The sequence below is a fragment of the Engystomops pustulosus genome, chromosome 2 (assembly GCF_040894005.1).
Source record: "Engystomops pustulosus chromosome 2, aEngPut4.maternal, whole genome shotgun sequence".
NCBI lineage: Eukaryota > Metazoa > Chordata > Amphibia > Anura > Leptodactylidae > Engystomops > Engystomops pustulosus.
The window spans coordinates 178,755,168-178,777,672 of NC_092412.1; the positions used below are offsets into that span (position 1 = coordinate 178,755,168).

Genomic DNA, 22,505 nt, shown 5'->3' on the forward strand with positions numbered 1-22,505 from the left:
GTAAGTGCAATTGCAGGAAATGCCAAAACTAGGTATATAACACCAATAGAGAATAGTAAACGAGAAATGTATAATATATGATGAAACAGACCTGAAGATGAAAAAGTGATGTTATGAATGAACTGATCAGACGTAACGTGAATGGGTGAGCGTACGGAACTTTCAAAAAATGGCAAGAGAGTCCATACCGTAAAAAAATGTAAAAAGACCATAAAAGGACATGTGAGGACAGTGAAAGAACATGCCAGTAAAAATACCTACCATATATGCATCACCATACCAAACCTAATAGAAATCACCACATATAAAAAAGATTTAACACAGGCATATACCATAGCCCATGCAACACTAAAAATAATATGAGAATAATCAAATCACATGCCATTGTCTCCCGCTGAATCAATAGTATATAAAGTCAAAAAGCATAGTGCATGCAGTAAGAATGCCTGGGGCCGAACACCTGATAACCCAACCAGGATATAGTACCATACCAAGAAATTGTAAATAAAAGAAACAATTAAATAACAAGATATCACTGAGCATCAGGGATTATGTCAAAGATACAAAGAGAATCCAAAATTCTTGTTAAGTCCTAATGGATGGATGGTATTCAGAGTCCAGATCCAGGGGACTCCATTTGAAGCAGCTTACGTTTCAAGGCACTACCTCGCATGTCTAAATTAATATGATCAATCCTGCATACCATTAAAAGACTTGCATTACAGGCATGGAATTTCCTAAAGTTTCGAGGGATGGGTTTTTAATTGTTGATCTGGGAATCATCCCTAAAAGCAGTGTTGGTTATCCCATTAACATGTTGCCTAACGCTCAATTTCGATTCACAAGTCGTCATGCCAATGTAGATTTTTAAACTCGGACATGTTGCAAAATATACTACCGCTTTCTTTTCACAAGTAATTGTCAAAGTGATATTATATTCATGACCTCATGGATCAGAAATAGAAGTAGCCCATTCAACATGGGAACAATAAATGCATTGTCCACATGGTTTATATCCCCAACTTAACTATGAAGCCCCAAAAATTGTTGGTTGGGTTTGGATAGGAGGAAAGAATGTGTTGCAAAATCGGATCTTATGTTAACACAGGCAAATAGTTTGACAGAATGGACGTCATCATAGGCCACTGATCATGAAACGGTGTATTTAGCCTAGGTGGTTGTCCAGGAGACTTCTTCTGTTGTGAATGAAGTAAAGTAAGTCGAGGTGGATCTTGCTTGTCTATTGCACTCTTAATCGATCTTCCACTATAATCCAACAATCAACGTTTAAGTTCAATAGCTTGTTTCTCAAATTGTTCATTCAGAGAACATATTCTCATAATCCTTAGGAATTGACTAATTGGAATTGCCTGTATGGTTCATCTTATATGAATCCCAGGTAATAGAGACATCTAAAAAAAATTCACTCTACTAAAAATTCACTCTACACATTACATTCATACGTCAATTTGATGTTGCGTGCATTGTTGTTAAGTCCATCAATAAATAATAGTAACTGATTGTTGTTACCACACCAGATGAAGAAGTTGTCATTGATGTATCGCGTCCATGTATCGGGTCCATCATCTGAGAGGAATAGCTCCCTCTCCCACAGTCCCAGGAACACATTTGCATATGGGGTCGGGCAGGAAGCCCCCAGAGCTGTTTCCTGGAGCTGTAGGTAGAAGGATCCATTGAAATTATGACTTAAGATGAACTCCAATAAAGTCATTACAAAGTTCAACTCATTATCATAGTTGTGCCCCTGATTCATCATACTTGGTTTTGAAGGTAGATTTCCTTTAAAAGAAAATAAGAATATTACACTTTGTTATACCCAATATAGAAGAAGTGCTCCGTCCATGGGTATTCTAAACTGCTTTACTTTTAAATAATTTTCAACAAATTCAACAACTTTCATGTATATTAAATTTTATAGTTAATGTAATAATCCACATTATTGGAATTTTCACAATTAAAGGGATTTTCCATTTTATAAAGTGATTTACCACGTTGTGCTATCATATTGAAGGGTGTCAGAGCCATGTCGTCTTCACTGTGCCCCCTTAGTTTGCTGTTCTTGGATATTGACTGAACCTACCCACTCATCTTGCACAGAATAAGACTGTGGAGTATAAGGGTGTAGTCACACGTTCCGCTAGCATCGCATTTCCTACATATGAGATCTGTAGCCAGCACCTGGTGTCTTGTATTGCTTAAATGCAAGAAAACGCATATGCAATTGAGCAGAGACTCGCCCTTGTGCACTAACGTTGCGTTAAGAAACACAACTCTAGCGGAACGTGTGACCGCAACCTAACTTTCCACTATCTAACCTTTAAACGTTTTTAGTTAATCTGTTCTATCATGCTTAAATAGCATTCATGATAAATAACAACTAATGTTAATATGTTTGTAGACTAAATACACAATGTTCACCTATGTCAGTGGATATATTTAGTCACAATATAGGTATCCTGTTTATATGCATTCTGAATATCTAAAGTAAGAGATGGACACAATATGGCATGACTAGGAACTCATAAGACTATATCATAATCAATTTGGCGTTTATGAGTATATATGCATACGCTTTCTGCGACTATTGGATTGGTTGAACACACCATTTGGATGTGTAATAATAATTTTTTAATTTACTTTTGTACACTATCAATATTATTGACTAATGTTATCTCTGTGAGAACCCCCTTTTGGTTCAATTTCCCCACAGTGAGACCCCTGAGGAGCCGTTACACTTGAACGGCAAAACGCGTAGGGTTAAGTGGGTCTATGTGTTTTGTATCCTATCTTGGTGAAAATTGACATAAGATACATAAAAATAGTGTATTGATGTAATTTTTGTGGAGCATTGAGTGCCCTGGGTAAAAGACCTTTATATATATATAAAAAAAGGATACCAGGACACGGTTTATGTATCTGGTTTGTTTACTTGAGACAGGGTGTCTCTCTTTTTTTTTTAAAGGGATTCAATAAAAGTTATCTTTTAGGTGTTTCTATTCCTCTGTGATTTTTCAATATGGTTGATGTTAGTTAGAAATCAATTTCGGCAGTATGACTAACTGTATGGAACATTTAGAAATCAGAATAGTAGGAAATGTTTTCAAAATTTTGACCAAATTTCCATTTTCTTACAAATAAGTGCAGTATATTTCAACTAAAATATTTCAAACAACATGTCATGAGAAAAACAAATCGGAAAATAAACTTGGTAAGATAAAGCGTTCCAAAGTTATAACTGCATATTGTGACACAGGCAGATTTGAATAATCGGGCTGTGTCCTAAGGGTGAAAATGAGCTGTGTCCTTAAGAGGTTAACAGCTAGCCACTGGCGCCTTGGCTTAGAGTGATGTTGTGAATAAGAAAACTGGACTGTTATAGATTGGAACCATATAGTCTAAAGTAATCCATGCTTTGTATCTGATATAACAATGGTCAGTTTCCAGTATGCAGGCCTTGTGGTAAGAATTTTAATGCCGTTTGCTCTGTTCAATGCCACAACCACTGGTGTAATGATTTAGGGAGCCATCAAATACCACATTTAATCACCCTTAGTAGTGATGTATGAGAACAACAGTGATATCTGTAGGCCTTTTGTGGTCAGGTCTCATGGTAGGACTTTTATAACCACTTTTTTACTGCTGTATTACTATGTATGTTGTATAGCAGTAAGGGCTGTATGGAGAGGGCTCCTGGGCTGGCACTGATCGTGGCAGTTAAGCTGTTAGGTGTCATGGTTGAACCAGATAGTGCCAACTTCAGTGCTTTATGTGGGCTCCCCCAAGACGGCATTGGAGGGTGTTGACCGGTTCAATGATTGCTGCAAGCCATTTAAAGGATCTCATATCTGTCATAAATACACATATATATATTACAGTCTGTAGTGTAAATTTTGTATCTTTGTATAATTAATCCCAAAGATAGGAAGCCCTCATATATATCTGTCAATGGTAAAATAAAAAAAAATTTGGCTTGTGGAACGAGGGGAGTAAAAACTGAAAAAGGGCCTGATAAAGAAAGGGTTAAGCTAACACTTCATTGACCAACTCAGTTGCCAGATTCATTGCTAATTCAGCATTTATGAAATTAACTGGGACTTTCTCATTTTAATTTATAAAGCAGAAAATTGTGTAGTATATACTGAAAAATGTTTATGTTGGTTCTCTTTCTTGTTTAAGGACTTTCATACAATGAAGAACAGATACATAAGTTGGATAAGTGCGTAAGCTTTTATATAAAAAATTTCCCCAAACTACCAAATATTTTTCCTTTGTCATATTTTATTAATTTTCCTTCTCAACTTTACTCCCAGAATAAATTTAGCTAATTTAGCCAAGAACGTTCTCACCATATTTCAAGAAGATGTTGTACAGAAATATCAAGCATGTTTGTCAGGACATGGCAGCAGGATGAGGTAACTGTAAAGTGAATTTACATTATTGTGAAAAGGCATGGATGCTTTGGGAAATTATTTTTATTCAATTAACATTTTTATCAATTAACAAAATGCAAAGTACAAAGACAATAGAGAAATTAAATCCTTATTTGTTTTGTTCGTAATGTTTTGCGTAATTAAATAATCTTGTCTTCTATGAAGAATATTGGATGCCTTGTGGATGTTTTTGCCTGAACAAAGAAATCACCTTGAAATAAGAGCACCCACTATAATCTTTACCTTTATTCTTGTCCTAGGACAATCACTGAAATTCAGAACCACTTCGGACTTATGAATGGATATTTGGTGGCCTGTTTTCAAGACCTCCGGATTTATGAGGAATTTGTTAACAATGTACAGTAATTATGTATAATTATTTACTTAACACTATTTAGGTTTTTTTTACAAGCAATAAGCATCACTAAAGCTTGTAATACATTGACAAACTATGGGATTTGGATATACTGTACTGTATCCCACTATCTAGTTAAACATATGTTAGTGATTGTTTGCCAGGAAATGTATTAGTTCAGACATTTCAATACAATGTAATACACAGTAGGAAGGGGCTACTGGGCCCTAGGGCATTAATGGGGTGTCTGCCCCTGGCCTGGGGAAGGTCAGTTCATTCTCTTTGATGTGGAGCAGTTATTGTACATTAGCACTACACCACTCTTATTTCGAAAGTCGTCTTCAGTCAACCAAATAGGGCATAGTGTTATAGACAGTCACCCTCTATGATATATAATTGCAGTATGAGTTATAACAAGCAGTATAGCACTGGACATGGTTTTGCATGGTGTCTGGAAATACATGCAACCTTCTACCTTGCGCAGCCCACTTGAAACCCGCGGGCTGCACAAGGTAGAAGATTGCACACATGTGCAAGTTTCCAGACATCCAGATGATGTCTCCGACCGGAGGGGTACGTATCAATGAAGAAGCAGAGGTGCCATGAGGCTCAGGCTAATTTGCATATTTTTCTAACATTCTTTTCTGGCTAACACAGAGGCTTAAGATCTAGCTGAAGACAGGTCAAGCTAGATGCATTATAGGACATTATAGCCCAACTCACGTGTAACCCTATACTACTGTGTTAGACGGTGTGTCTTTTTTCCTGTGCAAATGTTCTCATTGGTGGTGCTTTCATTTGTTAGTGCTACTCTTCCCTTAAAGAGAACCCGTCAGGCAAAATAACCCCCTTAACTAAATATATTTTCAAAAACTGTCATTAGAGAGCATTGCCTCTATCCCTTCATTGTCCCTCTATATGCCTGTAAACCTAAGCAATTAGGTCCTAAAGCTGAATGCAAATGACCTGTGAAATGTCTAATGAGTCATTAGCATATTCAAGCTGTCCAGCTTATTCATGAGTGGGAGGTACAGCCACACCCCCAGTGCCTGACTGACAGCCTGTATAATGCTGGCTGCCTTTATGTGCCTTCTGGTTCTGTGGCCACGCCCCCTTCAGCCTGTGTGTGTATGAGATAATACTATATACATGACTGACAGCCTCTATAATGATGTGGGGTGTCATGGCTCCTCCATGTGCTTCCTGGTGCGGGTGTCCCCTGCATCCTGTGTGTGTATAGGAGAGATACAACAGCTCCAGGCAGCCATGTTTTAGCAAAACATGTCACGTACTTGTGTAACTGATGTCTGTGTCTCCCACACTGTATTAGGAGGATGCAGCATGTCAGCAGATGCAGCACACACACTAGCAATGCTTTACTATACATTACACAAAGACATGAGCAGGGGGAGGAGAGGGGAGGGGGAACAGGGGTGACATCACTGCCTCTGACCATGTGACCAGCCTCATTTACATGATAAAAAATAGATGATTTTACAATGAATAATGTATGAAATAACTAGATCCTTGTGAGCTGCTCCAACAGGTAGTGGTGACAGGACAAGTGACACAGACCTGATGACAGGTGTCCTTTAAGTACTGCCTTTTGGTACACTTGCATCTTGCAGCCCATACTTTAAAACCTTAACATACATTACTAATATAGTTTCTTTCTAATACAGTATAGAGGACAGTATGTCTCTTGGACTTTCAGCAGAAAGTTAAGAATGGCTGCAACTGTTCACTTAACTCAATAGACATGAATACATCTGTATATACACAGTTGTAACATGACATGGATAGCAATAGAAGATACTGCCGTAACGCATAACAGTCTAAGGATACAGAGGAAGTACTTGGTGACACTGGGAGATATATATCATAGTTTTTTTTCATGTATAATAAAGACATTTAGAAGGTCTATTTTGTGCCTTATGTATGATCATGTCTTTTTTCTTGTGATACATGTTTAGTTTTTCCTATCCTGGAAGGCGCAACTTTTGGCTTTTTATTTTAGACTTTTTGTTGCAAATGTCTTAAATCCACTTGGACACAAGCCATGTGATGGGGTCATATGTAGGAGTGGACACTGGATTTGAGGCCGTGGCCTGCATTTTTAAGCACTCTAGTCACACCCCAGGGAGATGACAACATATGAGGCTGTGATCACTTGTCGTATTAACGTATGCGTCTTCAAACGCATTACAACAGCTGAGAAGAGGAAATTTGCCTATTTACATTGCTGTCAACATGGCGTTTACAAAATACATGTGTTAACAAGATGTTGACATACAAACTAACATAGTGTTAACAAAAATGTTTGTTGACACTGTGTTAACACATGGTAGCAGCAATGTAATTAAGCAAATCTGCTCTTCTCAACTGCTCTGATGCATTTGAAAACACAAGTGTTGACACCACGTTTGACCTCACCCCTAGAAGTAATCAATACATTTCAATAAAATGTAAATGCAAAAATGTATGAATTAACATAAAAAAAACTAAACAAATTTCAGTGGCCAGCAGGTTTATGGGCAAAATTTAAAGTATGTAAACTAATTCTAATTTACATGTTAAAACAGAGTCCATGACCGGGGTCCATGGACCAGGAACAGATTTGTGCCTAAAAAGTCACAAAAATAAGCAAAAAAAGTGATAAATAAGTGAAAAGTCGCACATAACATTTGGAAAATAAAGATACACAAGGCAACACTGCGCAAGGTGCAGACCAAGGTGCACTTGAAAAACGACAGCAAAAGTCACAGAGAAAAGTTGCATAAAACGAAAATGGGGCAATTATACTAGCAGAAATAAAGATACTTGTCCCCCATTGTACATTGCTTTGTGTGTCTCTTTAATAACCTGAATCTGGATGATCAGAAATATCAGAACTCTAGTTGGATTAGGTGTAAGCCCAAAAGTAGAAGACTAACTTTAATATTCGATTTCTTGCATTTGCACATTTCCTATTTTATTATAGTTTTGTGAATTTGTGAAGACACAGATTTAAAAAAGCTGTTTTCTCTTTTTTATGAAGACTGTGGACGTATTGGCCCAGAAAACGCAGCAGACTTGTTTACTACAACCAAACCAAAGCTCCTCATACCACGGCTCAGCACAACAGGCACTAGCCATTAGGTGAGAATTTTTTGATTGCTCAAATAAGGTAAAACTTTAGGGGATCTGGAATAATATTGTAAAAATAGAAATTTTTCTACTATTAGTGTATACTAGAGGCACAAGAAAATTTTTCATATACGGCCACATTATAACAATAGTGAATTTCAGTGGCATAACTGGAGTCCTGGGGGCCCTGGGGCAATATTTATGACAGGGACCCCCCCCCTATTTACAATATACTTGCAAGCGTGAAACGTTACCTTTGGTCATGGTTCGACTAAAGTAAAAAACATAACACCACATTATTTTTTTTTTTACATTATAATAGTAAGAAAATTACTAATAGGAACCTTCAATGTATGCACATCTATTGTAAATTATGGCAAAGTATTTGATTTCAGTTTTTCTCCTTCATAGTCAAAGAGAATAACCAAAACCAAAAGTGTTGATGCAGCTGGTCAGTCCTGTCCCCCACCCCATCATAACACACGTTACAAATTACCATTGTACAGCATATGACATATCAATGCTACGCACATTAGGAGGTTTGTCAGTAACAGCACAAATCAGACACATGTAGCATCTAGTAACTTACAGGTGATGATCTGCTCCTCAGGAGGCAAAACATAGTGGATCTTCCTGATCGTAATTATTGCTGCTGTATTCACCCACGACCCCTGCGTCTTCAGCTCCGTGCAGCACATCCTCCACACTGTACAACTATAAACATCACAGTCACCTACAGGATAGTGTCACCTGTATACCTATACTGTGCTCCTAAATAATGCTTCCCCCTCACACCACAACTGACCACACTGTGCTCCTAAATAATGCTTCCCCTTCACACCACAACTGATCAAACTGTGCTCCTAAATAATGCTTCCCCTTACACCACAACTGACCACACTGTGCTCCTAAATAATGCTTCCCCCTCACACCACAACTGACCACACTGTGCTCCTAAATAATGCTTCCCCTTCACCCCACAACTGACCACACTGTGCTCCCCACAAATACACCTCACACAGCTGCAGACGCCAAAGTATGAAAAAGTTATTAGCATCAAAATACGTCAAAATCATTTTAAAAAAATCATACATAAAGGTTTTCATTTTTTAAAACCTAATTAAATTTGGTATCCTTGTAACCGCACTGACCTAAACAATAAAGGGCAGGTGTCATTTGGAGCACAACCCGTAAAAACAGAGCCCACAAGAAACAAAAAGCTTTAATGCTTTCCAGTACATGACATGGAAAATTAAATACCGCTACTAGGAAGTACAATCTTTTATGCAGAAAGCTTGCCCTTATAGAGCTCCTCAATTCCTTAGCGATGTGTTACGGAACCTTTTGCACCCTCAGCAACCGCGATTGTTGCGCCCCTGGTAAATTTCTACCATATGTATCTATCTATATGGTGGGGAAAATAAGATCTCATTTCATACACTGCTGATTTTGCAGGTTTTCCTACAGATAAAAAATGTTGTATATTTTTAGTTAGTTCTCTAGTTATACCCCTGCAGCCCTGGTAGCCCTGGGTGTCTATTTCAGGTCATTGTTATTCTGGAAGACCCAGCCACAACCCATTGTCAATGCTCTTACTAAGGGACAGAGGTTGTTTTCCAAAATATTGCAATACCTAGCCTCTACCATCCTCCCTTCAATACATTGAACTGGTCCTGTCCCCTTTGCAGAAAAGCACCACCAAAGTATGATGTTGGGATGCTGTGTTTTTTCATCCAAACACAGTGAGTGAAAATTGATACCAAATAGTTCTATCTTGATCTCATCTGACCACAGCATCTTCTCATATGCCTCCTCTGGATCATCCAGATGCTTAGTGGCAAAATTCAAACAGGTCTGGACATGTGCTGATGTGAGCAGGGGAACCTTGCGTGCCCTGCAGGATTTTACCCTATGATGGCGTAGTATGACATTGTAGTCCTCTCCATTCTTAGTAGGTTGGAAAACTTGAAAAATTGGCAATTAACTTATTCTCCCCACTATATGTGTGTGTGTTAAAATATGAGTATATATGAGTATTAGTATATGAGTACAAATATCACAAAAACAGGGCAGAAACAACCCTTAGCAGAAAGGATAATGTTTTAAAATCTACACAAAGAAAATATATATGACTTCACAATTTATATGCCAGTATCCCAAAATGCAAATAGAGAGAAGAAAAGGCGGCACTCACCGGACTGGTGGAACTGCTTCTTTTTATTTTTATTCAGCAAACAGCAAAAGAAGCAGTTCCACCAGTCCGGTGAGTGCCACCTTTTCTTCTCTCTATTTGCATTATGGACCTGTTCAAGCTCAGGCTGAGCAACACTGCCACGGAACCTCAGCAGCAGCGGTCTACTACCTACTTACTCCTAGCCATTTGCCCCATTGAAACGATATACCTGCGTTGGACAGACACCATAGTTTGAGATGTGCAGAGACTCTTTTTCTCCTTGTGGATCTATATGATCAGTATCCCAAAATACCTGTCAACCATTCTCTTATTATAATTAACCAACTTAATTATATTTCTATTTGTTATGGAAATCCCCTTTAATGCTATCCTGTCTATGTCATGTCTTTGCATGGGATTTGGAACTTTATAGCATTTGGGTTTCCAGCTTTCTGCTTCAAAGATATTCTAAAAAAAAGTGTGAGCAGAGATTTTGGCAGGGAATGTAAAAAAATAAAACATTTATTAAGTACAGGGGGCTGGCAGGCTATATACTACAGGGGGCTGGCAGGCTATATACTACAGGGGCTGGCAGGCTATATACTACAGGGGCTGGCAAGTTATATACTACAGGGGCTGGCAGGTTATATACTGCAGGGGGCTGGCAGGCTATAAAGTACAGGGGGCTGGCAGGCTATTTACTACAGGGGGCTGGCAGGCTATATACTAGAGGGGGTGGCAGGCTATATACTAGAGGGGGCTGGCAGGTTATATACTACAGGGGGCTGACTGTAACCAATGCATTTCCCACACTCAGCTTATACTCGGGTCAATAGGTTTTCCCAATTGTTTGTGTTAAAATTAGATACCTTGGCTTATACTCGGGTCGGCTTATACTCAAGTATATACGGTATACTTAGCTTGTAAAGAAACAGGCTGCATAATGCCCCTTAGTAACAGCTTTAATTCTTTCTTTTCAAGGCTGATCACAGCTGAACAAGAGGTAGCCATTTCAGTCTGCTTCTTACACACAATATTTAAAATGATCTGTAACTTCCTTAAGAAGACCCCACCCACCAGCCTCCGCCTCACAGTAAGAAGCAGCAGTTCATACTCTTTGTAAGCCAGGCAAGCTTAGTCAGGACAAAGAGTTAAAGGAAATCTACCCTCAAAATCAAGCATGATAAACCGGGGACACTTACTCATGGATTCAAGGACTGTGAAAAGAAGACTACAACAGGCACGGTGCCTGGATCACGAGAGCCACAGTTAAATTATATACTATGTTTTTAATGAACTTGTATAGTTGCCTATATTTTTCTTCATCTGGAACCTATCAGTAAGACATTTGTCTGTCTCTCCTTCTAGAATGCTTAAACTGCGAGATCAGATGAAGAGTGTCTCCAATGAATTAGAGAAGAACAACAGTATTATAGAAAGGTAACCTTGTTTTTTTCCAGATCAAAGGTTACATGACATTGTACCTTGCCATGATACCTTGATACTTTAAAGGGGAATATTACAATGGAGGTTATTGCAGTTGCAAATTCCTGACATGGCCACTTCACATTAGAGTCATCTGCTTCCAGCTGTATTTCCTGTGTAGTTCTGGTGTTGATTCTGAGAAAAAGGTCAGTAATAATGAAAGACAGTAAACCCTGATATCTTATAGTAGTAAACCAAACCCTTTCTAGGAATTGCATATATTCACTATACGCCAAAGGTATGCAGAAACCTAGCCATCACATATACATTACAGAAAATACAGATATTGGGGCACATTTACTATGGACCTTGAACCAGTTTTCTGTTGGGTTTTGCAGATTCTTTTATGTGTAAACTGCTTGTGTTGTGGCTGCACTAATCTTCGCCCAACACAAATTTTTGTCATTGAAATGGGCATTCCGATGCGCAGTTGGACCGTGCACCACATTTATCATGCAAAGTCCAAAGAAGTGTGCATTAAAAAGAATTGGTGCACTCTTTTGGGGCAGTGCAGAGAACACCAGACTGATGAAGAACAGGTGTCACAATTCTTGAATATGGTGCAATCTGCACACTACATAGGCAAACTGCACAAAGTAAATGTGCCCCATTATCATTGAATCATAAGTGTGTGCTACTATAGAGTTGGGTATCCTTTGTGGCTATAAGAGTGTATAATTACCCTCAAGATTTTGGAGTGTTGGAAATTATTGCTCAACCTATTTAAAGGACTTTTGTAATGTGATGCATAATGCTATTACTAATACTAAAACCATTGATTTTCCAATAATCTCAAAGCAGTTTAACCCCTTACCGCTGAAGCCACTTTTCACCTTCCTGACACGGCCCATTTTTTAAAATCTGCCCTGTGTCACTATAAGTGGTTATAACTTCGGAACGCATTAACATATCCAAGTGATTTTAAAATTGTTTTCTCGTGACACTTTGTACTTCATGTTAGTTGAAAAATTTTGGTGGTATGTTTTGCATTTATTTATGAGAAAATCAAATATTTGGTGAAAATTTGGAAAAATGTTCAAAATGTTTTCCATACATAGTCATAACCACAAAAATAATAAATAACTAACATTCACCGATTGTCTTCTTTATTTGGACATGGTTTTTTATGCATGCTCTTATTTTGTAGGATGTTATGGGCCTTTGAACGTTAGGTGCGATTTTTCACATTTTCATTAAAACCGCAAAATCCTGCTATTGAGGGACCTGCTCAGGTTTCAAATCACTTTGAGAGACCTAAATAAAACTAAAACCCCATAAATTACCCCATTATAGAAACTACACCACTCAATGTACGTAAAACAACTTTTATGAAGCTTGTTAACCCTTTAATTGTTTTACAGGGGTTAAAACAAAATCGGATGCAATTTTGAAAGTGAAATTATTTTGGCTATATGAATGTGTTTTTCAAAAAATGTACACATTTTCAGTGGATAAAATACCAAAACACTCCACAAAATTTGATACCCAATCTCTCCTGAGTGTAACAATACCCCATATGTGGTGGTAACCTGCTGTATGGGCACACGCCAGGGCATCGAAGGGAAGCTGCGCCATTCAGAGCAGATTATGCATTGTCACTTTTTATTGGCTATACAATCTTTATTTTTTGGGCAATTTGGACATATAAGGGCTTATTTTTTGCGACATGAGATGCACTTTACAAATACTTCATTTTAGTGCGTCATTAGCTTATTGATAAGATTTTATTAACTCTTGAATGTATGAGTGAAAAGAAAATTGTCAATTTTGGTTTACTTTCTTTTTGTATTTTTTGGGGGTCGTACACCGTACACTAAAAATACTGTATTATCTTTATTCTACAGATCACTATGATTACGGTGATACCTCATTTATATAGTTTTTCATTTATTTTTACAATTTTACTGGATAAAAACTAATATAGAGGAAATCTCAAACTATAATATATAGCCGACACCCGCAGCTTCTGGCCCCGGCTCCGTTCAGTTTGACGTAATAGTACTGCATTTTGCGGGAACGCACCTCCCGCGATGCAGTACTATTACGTCAAATGTTGGAAAGGGGTTAATAGGGTTGATTTCTAGGCTGTGGGAAAGACATCAGCAGGGTGTAATGACACAAACCCTTTTCGACTACCCTACATGGATGGAACCTTAACTGACTGTGAGGAGCAAGACAGCAAAGGGTTCATTGAAGGTACATTGGCTTGGCTCCTACCATGTTGTCCTCCAGAGCCTCCTCATACAGCATTAAAGGGTCACCATACATCACAGTAGACGGAGATGACAAGTTCAGCACATGTTGCCTTCTGTCTGTGTCCAGCCTGTCTGCCTCCATAGATGTTTCTCCATGCAATTACTTATACTGCAGCTGACCCCTCCCCCCCAACAGCACTGGGGGCTGGGAGGTTTGCACGGCCTCTACAGGAACCCAGGGAAACACTTCACAGGCACTGATGATGCAGCGAGTGACTGCTCTCTGCATCATTATTTTATCCTTGGGACACACCTCCCCGCCTCCAGCGGGCCCTGCCAGTACCAGTGGGCCCCGGCACTTGCCCGGGTATGCCAAGTGCTGCCGCTGGCCCTGAACACACACACACAGCTCTGCTATACACTTACACATAAGGAACACACTGGGCACAACTATACACCTAAACACACACCGAATCTCCCGCACCTCTTCTTTACCCTGTCCCAGTGCTTAACTTCTCTGCCCCATTCTCAGCACTATGAGGACATTGAGTAATGTAGGAAGCATGTGATTAGTCACATGCTTCTGACATCACTACAGGACCTGTAGGCAGTGATCATGTCGGGACACCCGGGAGAGGAGGGAGCAGTGTGGAGGCTCACCTGTCTAAAAGATCTGGTGCATCACCTAATCTCCACTACAGCGGTCAGGAGGGACTGGCAATCCTGGACTATAAGATGCAGCCACTTTTTAACAGGATTTTTTCTTGCTAAAAAGTGCTGCCTATAGTCCGGAAATGTGGTAACTTAAAAATGTTCCCTTGTTATGCTTTGTCAAGAGTGGTGAAAATATTTAACTATTTTCTTTAAGCCCCAGGATTCAGTAATAATATGAATATTCAAAATAGGTGACTGAAAATACTCTGTTATATTTATGGCCTGGAAACTAGACTTCTTAAAAGGACTAGCAGAAATTGATCCAATAAGCCACTACCAATATGTTGGCAAGCAGTTAAACACCTTCCAGATCATGTTTCTTTCATGAGCCAGTGTGGAGGCATCATCCAGAAATTCCACAACACCAAAAGATAGGATGTGAGCATAAATAATCTTTATTTAACAATTCATAATGTTAAAAACAATTAAACAAACAAACAAACCAATAGCTCCCATGTACAAATTACAAATAGATAAATAAATATAAGCACATATATAGCAGCAAGTATAAGGATTGAAAATGTATATTAGGCCTGGGAAGATATAGTGGTCAAAACTATCAAAAGTACACACCTATAGTGTTTCAAATATTGCCTAGCGTTGGCCTAACAACAATAGAATATAATTACCTGAAGTGCATAGATGATGAGATATAGGGAGCTAGAGGAACAAAGCCCCTTCACTGTAATTGATGGTTATGCTTTCAAAGTCATCACTAAATAGATCTCCTGAAGTCTGATGCATGATGTAAATCACAGAGGAGGCTTTCAGAGCCCCCATTTTGACTTCAGTGTTAAACTCTCTGGCCCCTTGACTTCATACATAAAATTTATATCTCACTTCAAAGTTGATTTTCAGGTTGATGCCACCACACTGGACCGTGAAAGAAACAAAAACTAGAAGGTGTTTGACAATATACTGGTAGTGGTGTATTAGGCCAGTTGCTGAAGACAAGTTCCTTCTAAGGAGAGATTGCCAGTAATGGCCACCTTTGCAAGCATCTGGAGGCTTAACAGTCATTGATGCTTCACTAGAAACCCTTGCCTTCTAGTTATTTAACATATTTACATAATTCCTTCCCAGCTTACAGAGTGGAGCATGTTAAAATCTCTACATGCCTGCCAAGGTAACCTTTCAAATTCTCCTGGAGATTGTTTTCTTCCCTGACCTGCCTATCCAACTGCTCACCTAGCCAAACCAGTCCCCTACACTGTGATGATGAAATGCAACAATGTTCATACATTGCTGTCCTCAGCTGGGAGTCTGTACCTTGTTGAATAGATATAATGGTTTAGCTACGCTTCCTGAAAGTCATGTTTTTTGTAAAGGGAGCTGTCTTACAAAATAGCAAAGAGGCAAGGATCAGTTAGGGTGGTTGTAACCGGAACAAGAAGTTGTACAAACACCTACAGGAGAATTGCAGAATCTAGTGTTCCTTCTAAGTGATTGAGATGGAAATATGTTTTTTGAGAAAACCTTTTAACCCATCTAGTCTATTGCTACGTTTGACCTCCACTGTACAACAGAATAAATCATTACTGGACCCAACTGCTACTATACTAAAATGTTTTATCACCTTTTTAAATGTATGAAAGGGCTTAATAAAGATGACAGGATAGATATAGGATGGCAATCAATCATGCCTCTTCATACATGAAGCACATCACATCTACAGTAGTTGTTTCACAAATAATACTAGATAGGTTCCCATGTACTAGGTAATTTTCACATGAAGTTGTATGTTTATTTCAAAATTTGTATGGACTATCAACATATTTTACTACTTTTGTAATGTACTCCCCATCGTTCTAGGAGAGAGAACAGATTCGTAATGGTTTTCAAGGTCTCCTAGAAAGTTGTTGGACATTTTTCCTGCAGATCTGAAGTATTAAACGGCTTAGTTTCTGTCTCCATAGTAGTCTAAGAAAGTTAGAGGGTTTTTTAAAATAAGTGATCAGAAATTGATACTGGTGACCACTGAGGATACCCAAGCACCCCACTAATAAACTGTACACGGATCTAAGCAGTATATGGAGCCTGAAGTAAGTGGCTCTGCACAGAGTACATTGGCAATGTCCTATTTTGTGATTAGTGTTTGACCGATCACCATTGATCAGAATGAAGGGGTCACCTTTTAATATCCTGAAAAGGAAGATAGAGCTGAAGTTGGGACTAACAGTGCTCTCCTGTACCCTTTGCCACGCTAGCAGGACAAAGTGTTCTTTTAAAAATGCTCCTTGTAGAAGAAAAATTGGTTAACTGCTTACTCTTTCCAAACCAAAAATTACATTTTGTCAAATCTTTCTATTCTCAGGTTCAATGTATCCTGACCTGCTAGCACTGTTGCACAGAACAATGGCTGTGCTGTATGTTTGTGCTCACTGTAACCAGGCAACTCTGGAAATCGTTTTGGAACATATTTAACAAAGCAGAATCAAATAATGTGAACATGTTCATTACATTTTCTCATATACTTGAAAGTAAAGAAGGTCTCCTGTCATCTGAAGCTGAGGAATGCACAGCCTTTTCCTAGGAGATGAATTATATTAGCCCTGTGCAGTTACTATTGAGATAAATTCTGATTCTTGGATTTAGTTCAGTCTCTTTTTTATATTGAAGAAAACTGTTATTTTTTCCTGTGGTGCTTATCTGTGTTTTGTTATTATCATTCAGTTTGTCATTCAATGAATATTATGAAGTATCGTATTGTTGGACTATACACCCCCTTTTTTAGCAGTAAAACTGGTAAGAAGTTTTTGTCCAATGCTTCAGATCATGGGACCAGTTTTATAAATCATTTGTTTATGAAGTATGAGAGTGGTCACAGATTATTCTGCCTGATACTAGAGAAAACTGAAAAGTCAAAGGTAATAATACAACTGCTTGGTCTAAGCTTCACACTACAGGAAGGGAAGCTTAATATGCTCTACATTTAAAACTGACATAGGACAAGGCTACACTTTTTAAATTAAAAAGTCGTTTTATGCATATTTATTATATGTTTCATATTCATAATATGTCAGTATAATATGTCAAAGTGTGTGATTTTGTCTCTGTTTTATTGAATGATTCTGGCTTCTGCATGTACTGCAATTTATTTTACATGTTTCTTTATACTCCATATTATATAGCAGGTTACTTTTTATGTGGCGTCCAGATCATGGATATTACAAATGGTTGAAGAGGAAGCCTTCATTCTGTAGAAACAGCATCTGCTGGAAGCAGCAAATAACAATTGTCAGAGCAACTCCTCTCCTCTCAATCAAATCATTGATAGGAAAATTGTAAACTCACTATTTTTTCAATAAACCTTTTGTGGTGCTAATAGTGGAAATTACTGGCACTCAGATCTGGATTTGCCATTTCATTACTAATGGTATATCAGACTCCTAAAGCAACACATAGTTGTATTACCAGGAAAATGGATTTACTGGTACCAGTAAATGGACGCTTTACCTCAAGTTTTTTGTAATGTGTGTTTAAGTGTAGGGAGCAGGATATTAGGTAATTTGCCTTTATATATCTATTAAAACTTCTGTGCTGCTTTCTTCATAAGCAAAATAAAGCTTTCTGTCTTTTTCCATACCTCCAAACTTTTGGGGTAGAGAAAGACCAAAAAGTCTCTCCCTTTTTCCCCTAAACCATGCCCACTGCCCAGCCCATAAACATACTATAATACTGATTACCATTGCCCTTGACTCCATCCCCCTCATATTGTACCCCCTGTTCTCCATCCTCCCTCATATTGTGGCCTCCTGTCCTCCATCCCCTTCTATTGTGGCCTCCTGTGGCCCATTTTCCCTCATATTGTGGCCTTCTGTACTCCATCCCCCCTCATATTGTTGCTTTCAGCCCCCTCCTATTGTGGTCTCCGGTCCTCCATCCTCCCACATATTGTGGCCTCTTGTTCTCCATCCTCCCTCATATTGCGTCCACCTGTCCTTCATCCCCCTCCCATTGTAGCCTCCTGTCCTCCATCCTTCCTCATATTGTGGCTTCCTGTCCTCCATTTTCATTCATATTGTGGCATCCTTATCCTCCATCCCCCTCATATTGTGGCCTCCTGTCCTACATCCTCTCTCATATTATGGCCTCCTGTCCTCCATCATCCCTCATATTGTGACCTCTTGTCCTCCACACCTCCCTCATATTGTGGCCTTCTCTCCTCCATCCTCACTAAAATTTTAGCCTCCTTTTCTACATCCTCGCTCATATAGTGGCCTCTTGTCCTCCATCCTCACTCATAATGTGACAGATAGTGCAAAAGAAAAGAAAGCCAGGGGAAAGAGTTAATAGTGTAATACCGTATGGGATTTTCTGGTTGGAATAAAAGAGGGAATGTGCTCACCATTTGGTGTTGTGCTCCAAATAGGCACAACACTATGCAAAGCTTCCAAAGGTAGTAAGCCTTCAAGGTTTTGGTCTGTGTTCAGTCGCCACACTGGACAGGACTTACATGGTTCAGAAGGGTATAGGGATTAACCAAATGGCGCACTCAGAAAATAAAGAATTATAATATATTATATATTATAATATTTATTGTACACAACGCATTTTGGGCTGTGCCACCCCTTTTTCAAGTGAATGTTATTAAAACAAGTATTTTTCATAAAATGCCAAGGTATTTGGTGAAAATGAGTGTTACTAATAGGTAGTTATTAAATTCATATAGTGTACTCTCAGTTGGTAAGTATTTATAATTTGGGGAAAATGAATGTTATTAAATACATATAAAGTACTCCTAATTGATAGTGGTATAGATAGATTATACTTAGATAATACATTAGTATAATATTCTATATCTTCCATGTAGATATAAGCCATGAGATGAACTTAAAGGACACCTGTCATCAGGTCTGTGTCACCTGTCACTATTACCTGTTGGAGCAGCTCACATGGATCCCATCCCAGCTTTATCTAGTCATTTCATACATTAATCATTGTAAAATCATCTATTCTTTATTATGTAAATGAGGCTGGTCACATGGTCAGAGGCAGTGATGTCACCCATGTTCCCCCTCCCCTCTCCTCCCCCTGCTCATGTCTGTGTTTAATGTATAGTAAAGCATAGTTAGTGTATATGCTGACATGCTGCATCCTCCTAATACACAGAGACACAGACATCAGCTACACAAGTACCTGACATGTTCTGCTATAACATGGCTGCATCCTGGAGCTGTTGTATCTCTCCAATACACACAAACACACACACATGCACACACAGGCTGCAGGAGGCATGGCCACCAGCAAGCACATGGAGGAGCCATTACACCATTATACAGGCTGTCAGTCAAGCACTGGGGGTGTGGCTGTACCTCCCACTCCTGAATAAGCTGGACAGCTTGAATATGCTAATGGATCATTGGACATTTCACAGGTCATTTGCATACAGCTTTAGGACCTCATTGCTTGGGTTTACAGGCATGTAGAGGGATAATGAAGGGATAGAGGCAATGCTCTCTAATGGCAGTTTATGAAAATCTATTTAGTTTAGGGGGGTTATTTTGCCTGATGGATTCTCTTTAATGTGTAAATAGTTATGTAAATAAATAAATAAATACATAAATATATAAATGAGCACATATCACTCTCTGGGCAATACTATCCCATACCCACAGCATCAGGTAAGACTTGGAGCTTATTTCCTTCCTTTCTCCCTAAATGACCTTTCCACAATTGAACTTTACTCAGCATCCGTAAGTCCACTAATTAATTAATTATTTAGACTGTTTCATTTATGTTTTTATTTATTTACAACTTAGAGTACACTATATGAATTTAATAACTACCTATTAATAACACTCATTTTTACCAAATCATGAATACTTGGCTTGGCATTTTGTGAAAAATACTTTTTACCTATTAATAACATTAATACCATTTGTTTTTCCAGCTGATATATCTACTCTGTAATAAATGTTATACCTGTGTATATACATATATATGTATACGTAGTATTATTATTTATTATTTTTTATGTAACTTTTTATTGTGTTCATTTTTGCACATGTTTTTAGGGGTGACACACCTGGAAATGCGTTGGGTACAATAAATATTATCATTCTTCATTTTCTGAGTGCCCAGTTTGGTTAATTCCTATACCCTTCTGAACTCATATTGTGGCATCCTTATTCTCTATTCCCCTCTTATTGTGGCCTCCTGTCCTCCATCCACTCTCATATTGTGGCCTTCTGTCCTTCATCCTCCCATATATTGTGGCCTCCTATCCTCCACTCTCCCTCATATTGTGCATTTCAGTCCTTCATCCTCCCTCATATCTTGCTCCCATGTTCTCCCCTCTTGTTGGCTATTAAACAAAAAAAAACTTTACTTACCTACCTCACCAGAGCACCTCAGAATGACTTGTCTTTTAATTTATTCACTCCCTCACTATGATACAAGTCCCATCTTGTCTGCACCTCCCTTTCCCTAGAACTCATAAAATGCTAAATAAACAGTAAACATCACAAACATGTTAGGTATTGCTGTGTCGCAAAATGGCCCATCTATCAAAATATAAAAATGGTTATTCCCGGCGTGAACCCCATAAATATCATTTACAAAAATATGATAAAAAGCGATCGAAAGGTAGCACAGTCTTGTTAGCAATGAAAACATCAGCTCATCTCGCAAAATATGCCATCTTACACAGCTCTGTACACTGAAATATGAAAAAGGTATTAGTGTCAGAAGATGGTGATACAAATTTTTTTCCGATTTTTTAAAAATGTATTAAAACATAATAAAACCTATAAATATTTGGTATCATTGTGATCGATTGTGACTGAATAAATTAGATGTATCATTTAGAGAGCACAGTTGTAAAAATGAGACCACAAGAAAGTGGCGCAGATGCATTTTTTCGCCAATTTCACCACAATTAGAATTTTTTTCCAGGTTCCCAGTACACGGCATGGAATAATAAACAATATCACTGATAAGCAATGCATACTGTAAGTACTCATACAGTTCTGTACGTGGAAAAATGAAAAAGTTATAGATTTTTTGAAGGTGGTGAACAAAAAAATTAGGGGGGTTAAAGGGGTTGTTCACTTTCAGCAAATAATTTATAATTTTTGTTTATTAATAAAGTTATACAATTTTCTAATATTATTACTTTCCATATTAATTCCTCATGGTTTTCTAGATCTCTGCTTGCTGTCCTTCTATACAAAGCTTCTTGTATAGACTAGCTTCTTGCTTTGATGGACAGGCAGATGCACGAGCCTTTACTATCAAAGAAAATAATAAGAACCATGTGATAATAACAGCTCATGCCCCTGGGTCTCCATCACATGACCATGGACAGATTGCATTAACTGGAAGTAAAAAATAGAAGCTTTCTATTGTGGAGGATTTGGCCCAGTAGAGACCGTGGTAGCGGGGTGCTGGGATGCAGTTCAAGACAGGGACACCAGGGTACAGTCCAAACAGGTCTCGCCTGCGTTTATTGCAGCAAAATAAAACCAGCCTTTACATTCAGGTATTTGAATAAACAAAAGAAAACCTACCCGTCAGGGTGCTAACTATACAAATAGTCCACTAGCTCACACTAACCAAAGATCACGTGGCTGCTCCAGACACACAGGTCAGAGCTGTGTCCTCTCAGCCTCCTTCCACAGAGAGACAACCCACTCAACTCTGCTGAGTCAATTTATCCAGGCTAATTAGGCTGTTCCCATCACCTGTGTCCAAGGTGCTGGACAAACCCACCTCAGCACTAAGGCCTTGCATAGAAGCAAAACCTAGGGGAAACATACCGCCCATCCACAGTTAACCCCTTCAGTGTCTCACATACCCTCCCCCTCTGTTTGACCCTGTGGGGACGAACATTTTTGGCCATCAGACAGTGGGTACGGGATAGGGCATCGGCATTCCCATGCAGCTTTCCTGCTCGATGTTCCACCGTGAATTTAAAATTCTGGAGCATTAGGAACCACCTTGTGACCCTGGCGTTCCTCTCCTTGGCCTGACTCATCCAGGTTAGGGGAGAGTGATCGGTCACC

At 38.7% G+C, this 22,505-nt stretch overlaps 1 protein-coding gene across 2 annotated transcripts in view; it reads left to right on the forward strand.

Moving 5' to 3' along the window:
* IKBKE (inhibitor of nuclear factor kappa B kinase subunit epsilon) overlaps positions 1 to 20,263 on the forward strand; it is a 61,802-nt gene extending 41,539 nt beyond the window's left edge. Inside the window, exons 16-22 of one of the 2 annotated variants that reach the window (XR_011853289.1) lie at positions 4,198 to 4,237; positions 4,332 to 4,433; positions 4,712 to 4,808; positions 7,844 to 7,944; positions 11,087 to 11,373; positions 11,474 to 11,545; positions 16,814 to 20,263. Coding sequence is in view for 1 of the 2 variants with exons in the window: in XM_072137428.1 (XP_071993529.1) it covers positions 4,198 to 4,237; positions 4,332 to 4,433; positions 4,712 to 4,808; positions 7,844 to 7,944; positions 11,474 to 11,545; positions 16,814 to 16,829 (428 nt within the window). In the remaining variant the exon portion in view is untranslated. The remainder of the gene's footprint in view (positions 1 to 4,197; positions 4,238 to 4,331; positions 4,434 to 4,711; positions 4,809 to 7,843; positions 7,945 to 11,086; positions 11,374 to 11,473; positions 11,546 to 16,813) is intronic. The other variant, XM_072137428.1, reaches the window with a different exon arrangement.
* Positions 20,264 to 22,505: the final 2,242 nt, after the last annotated feature.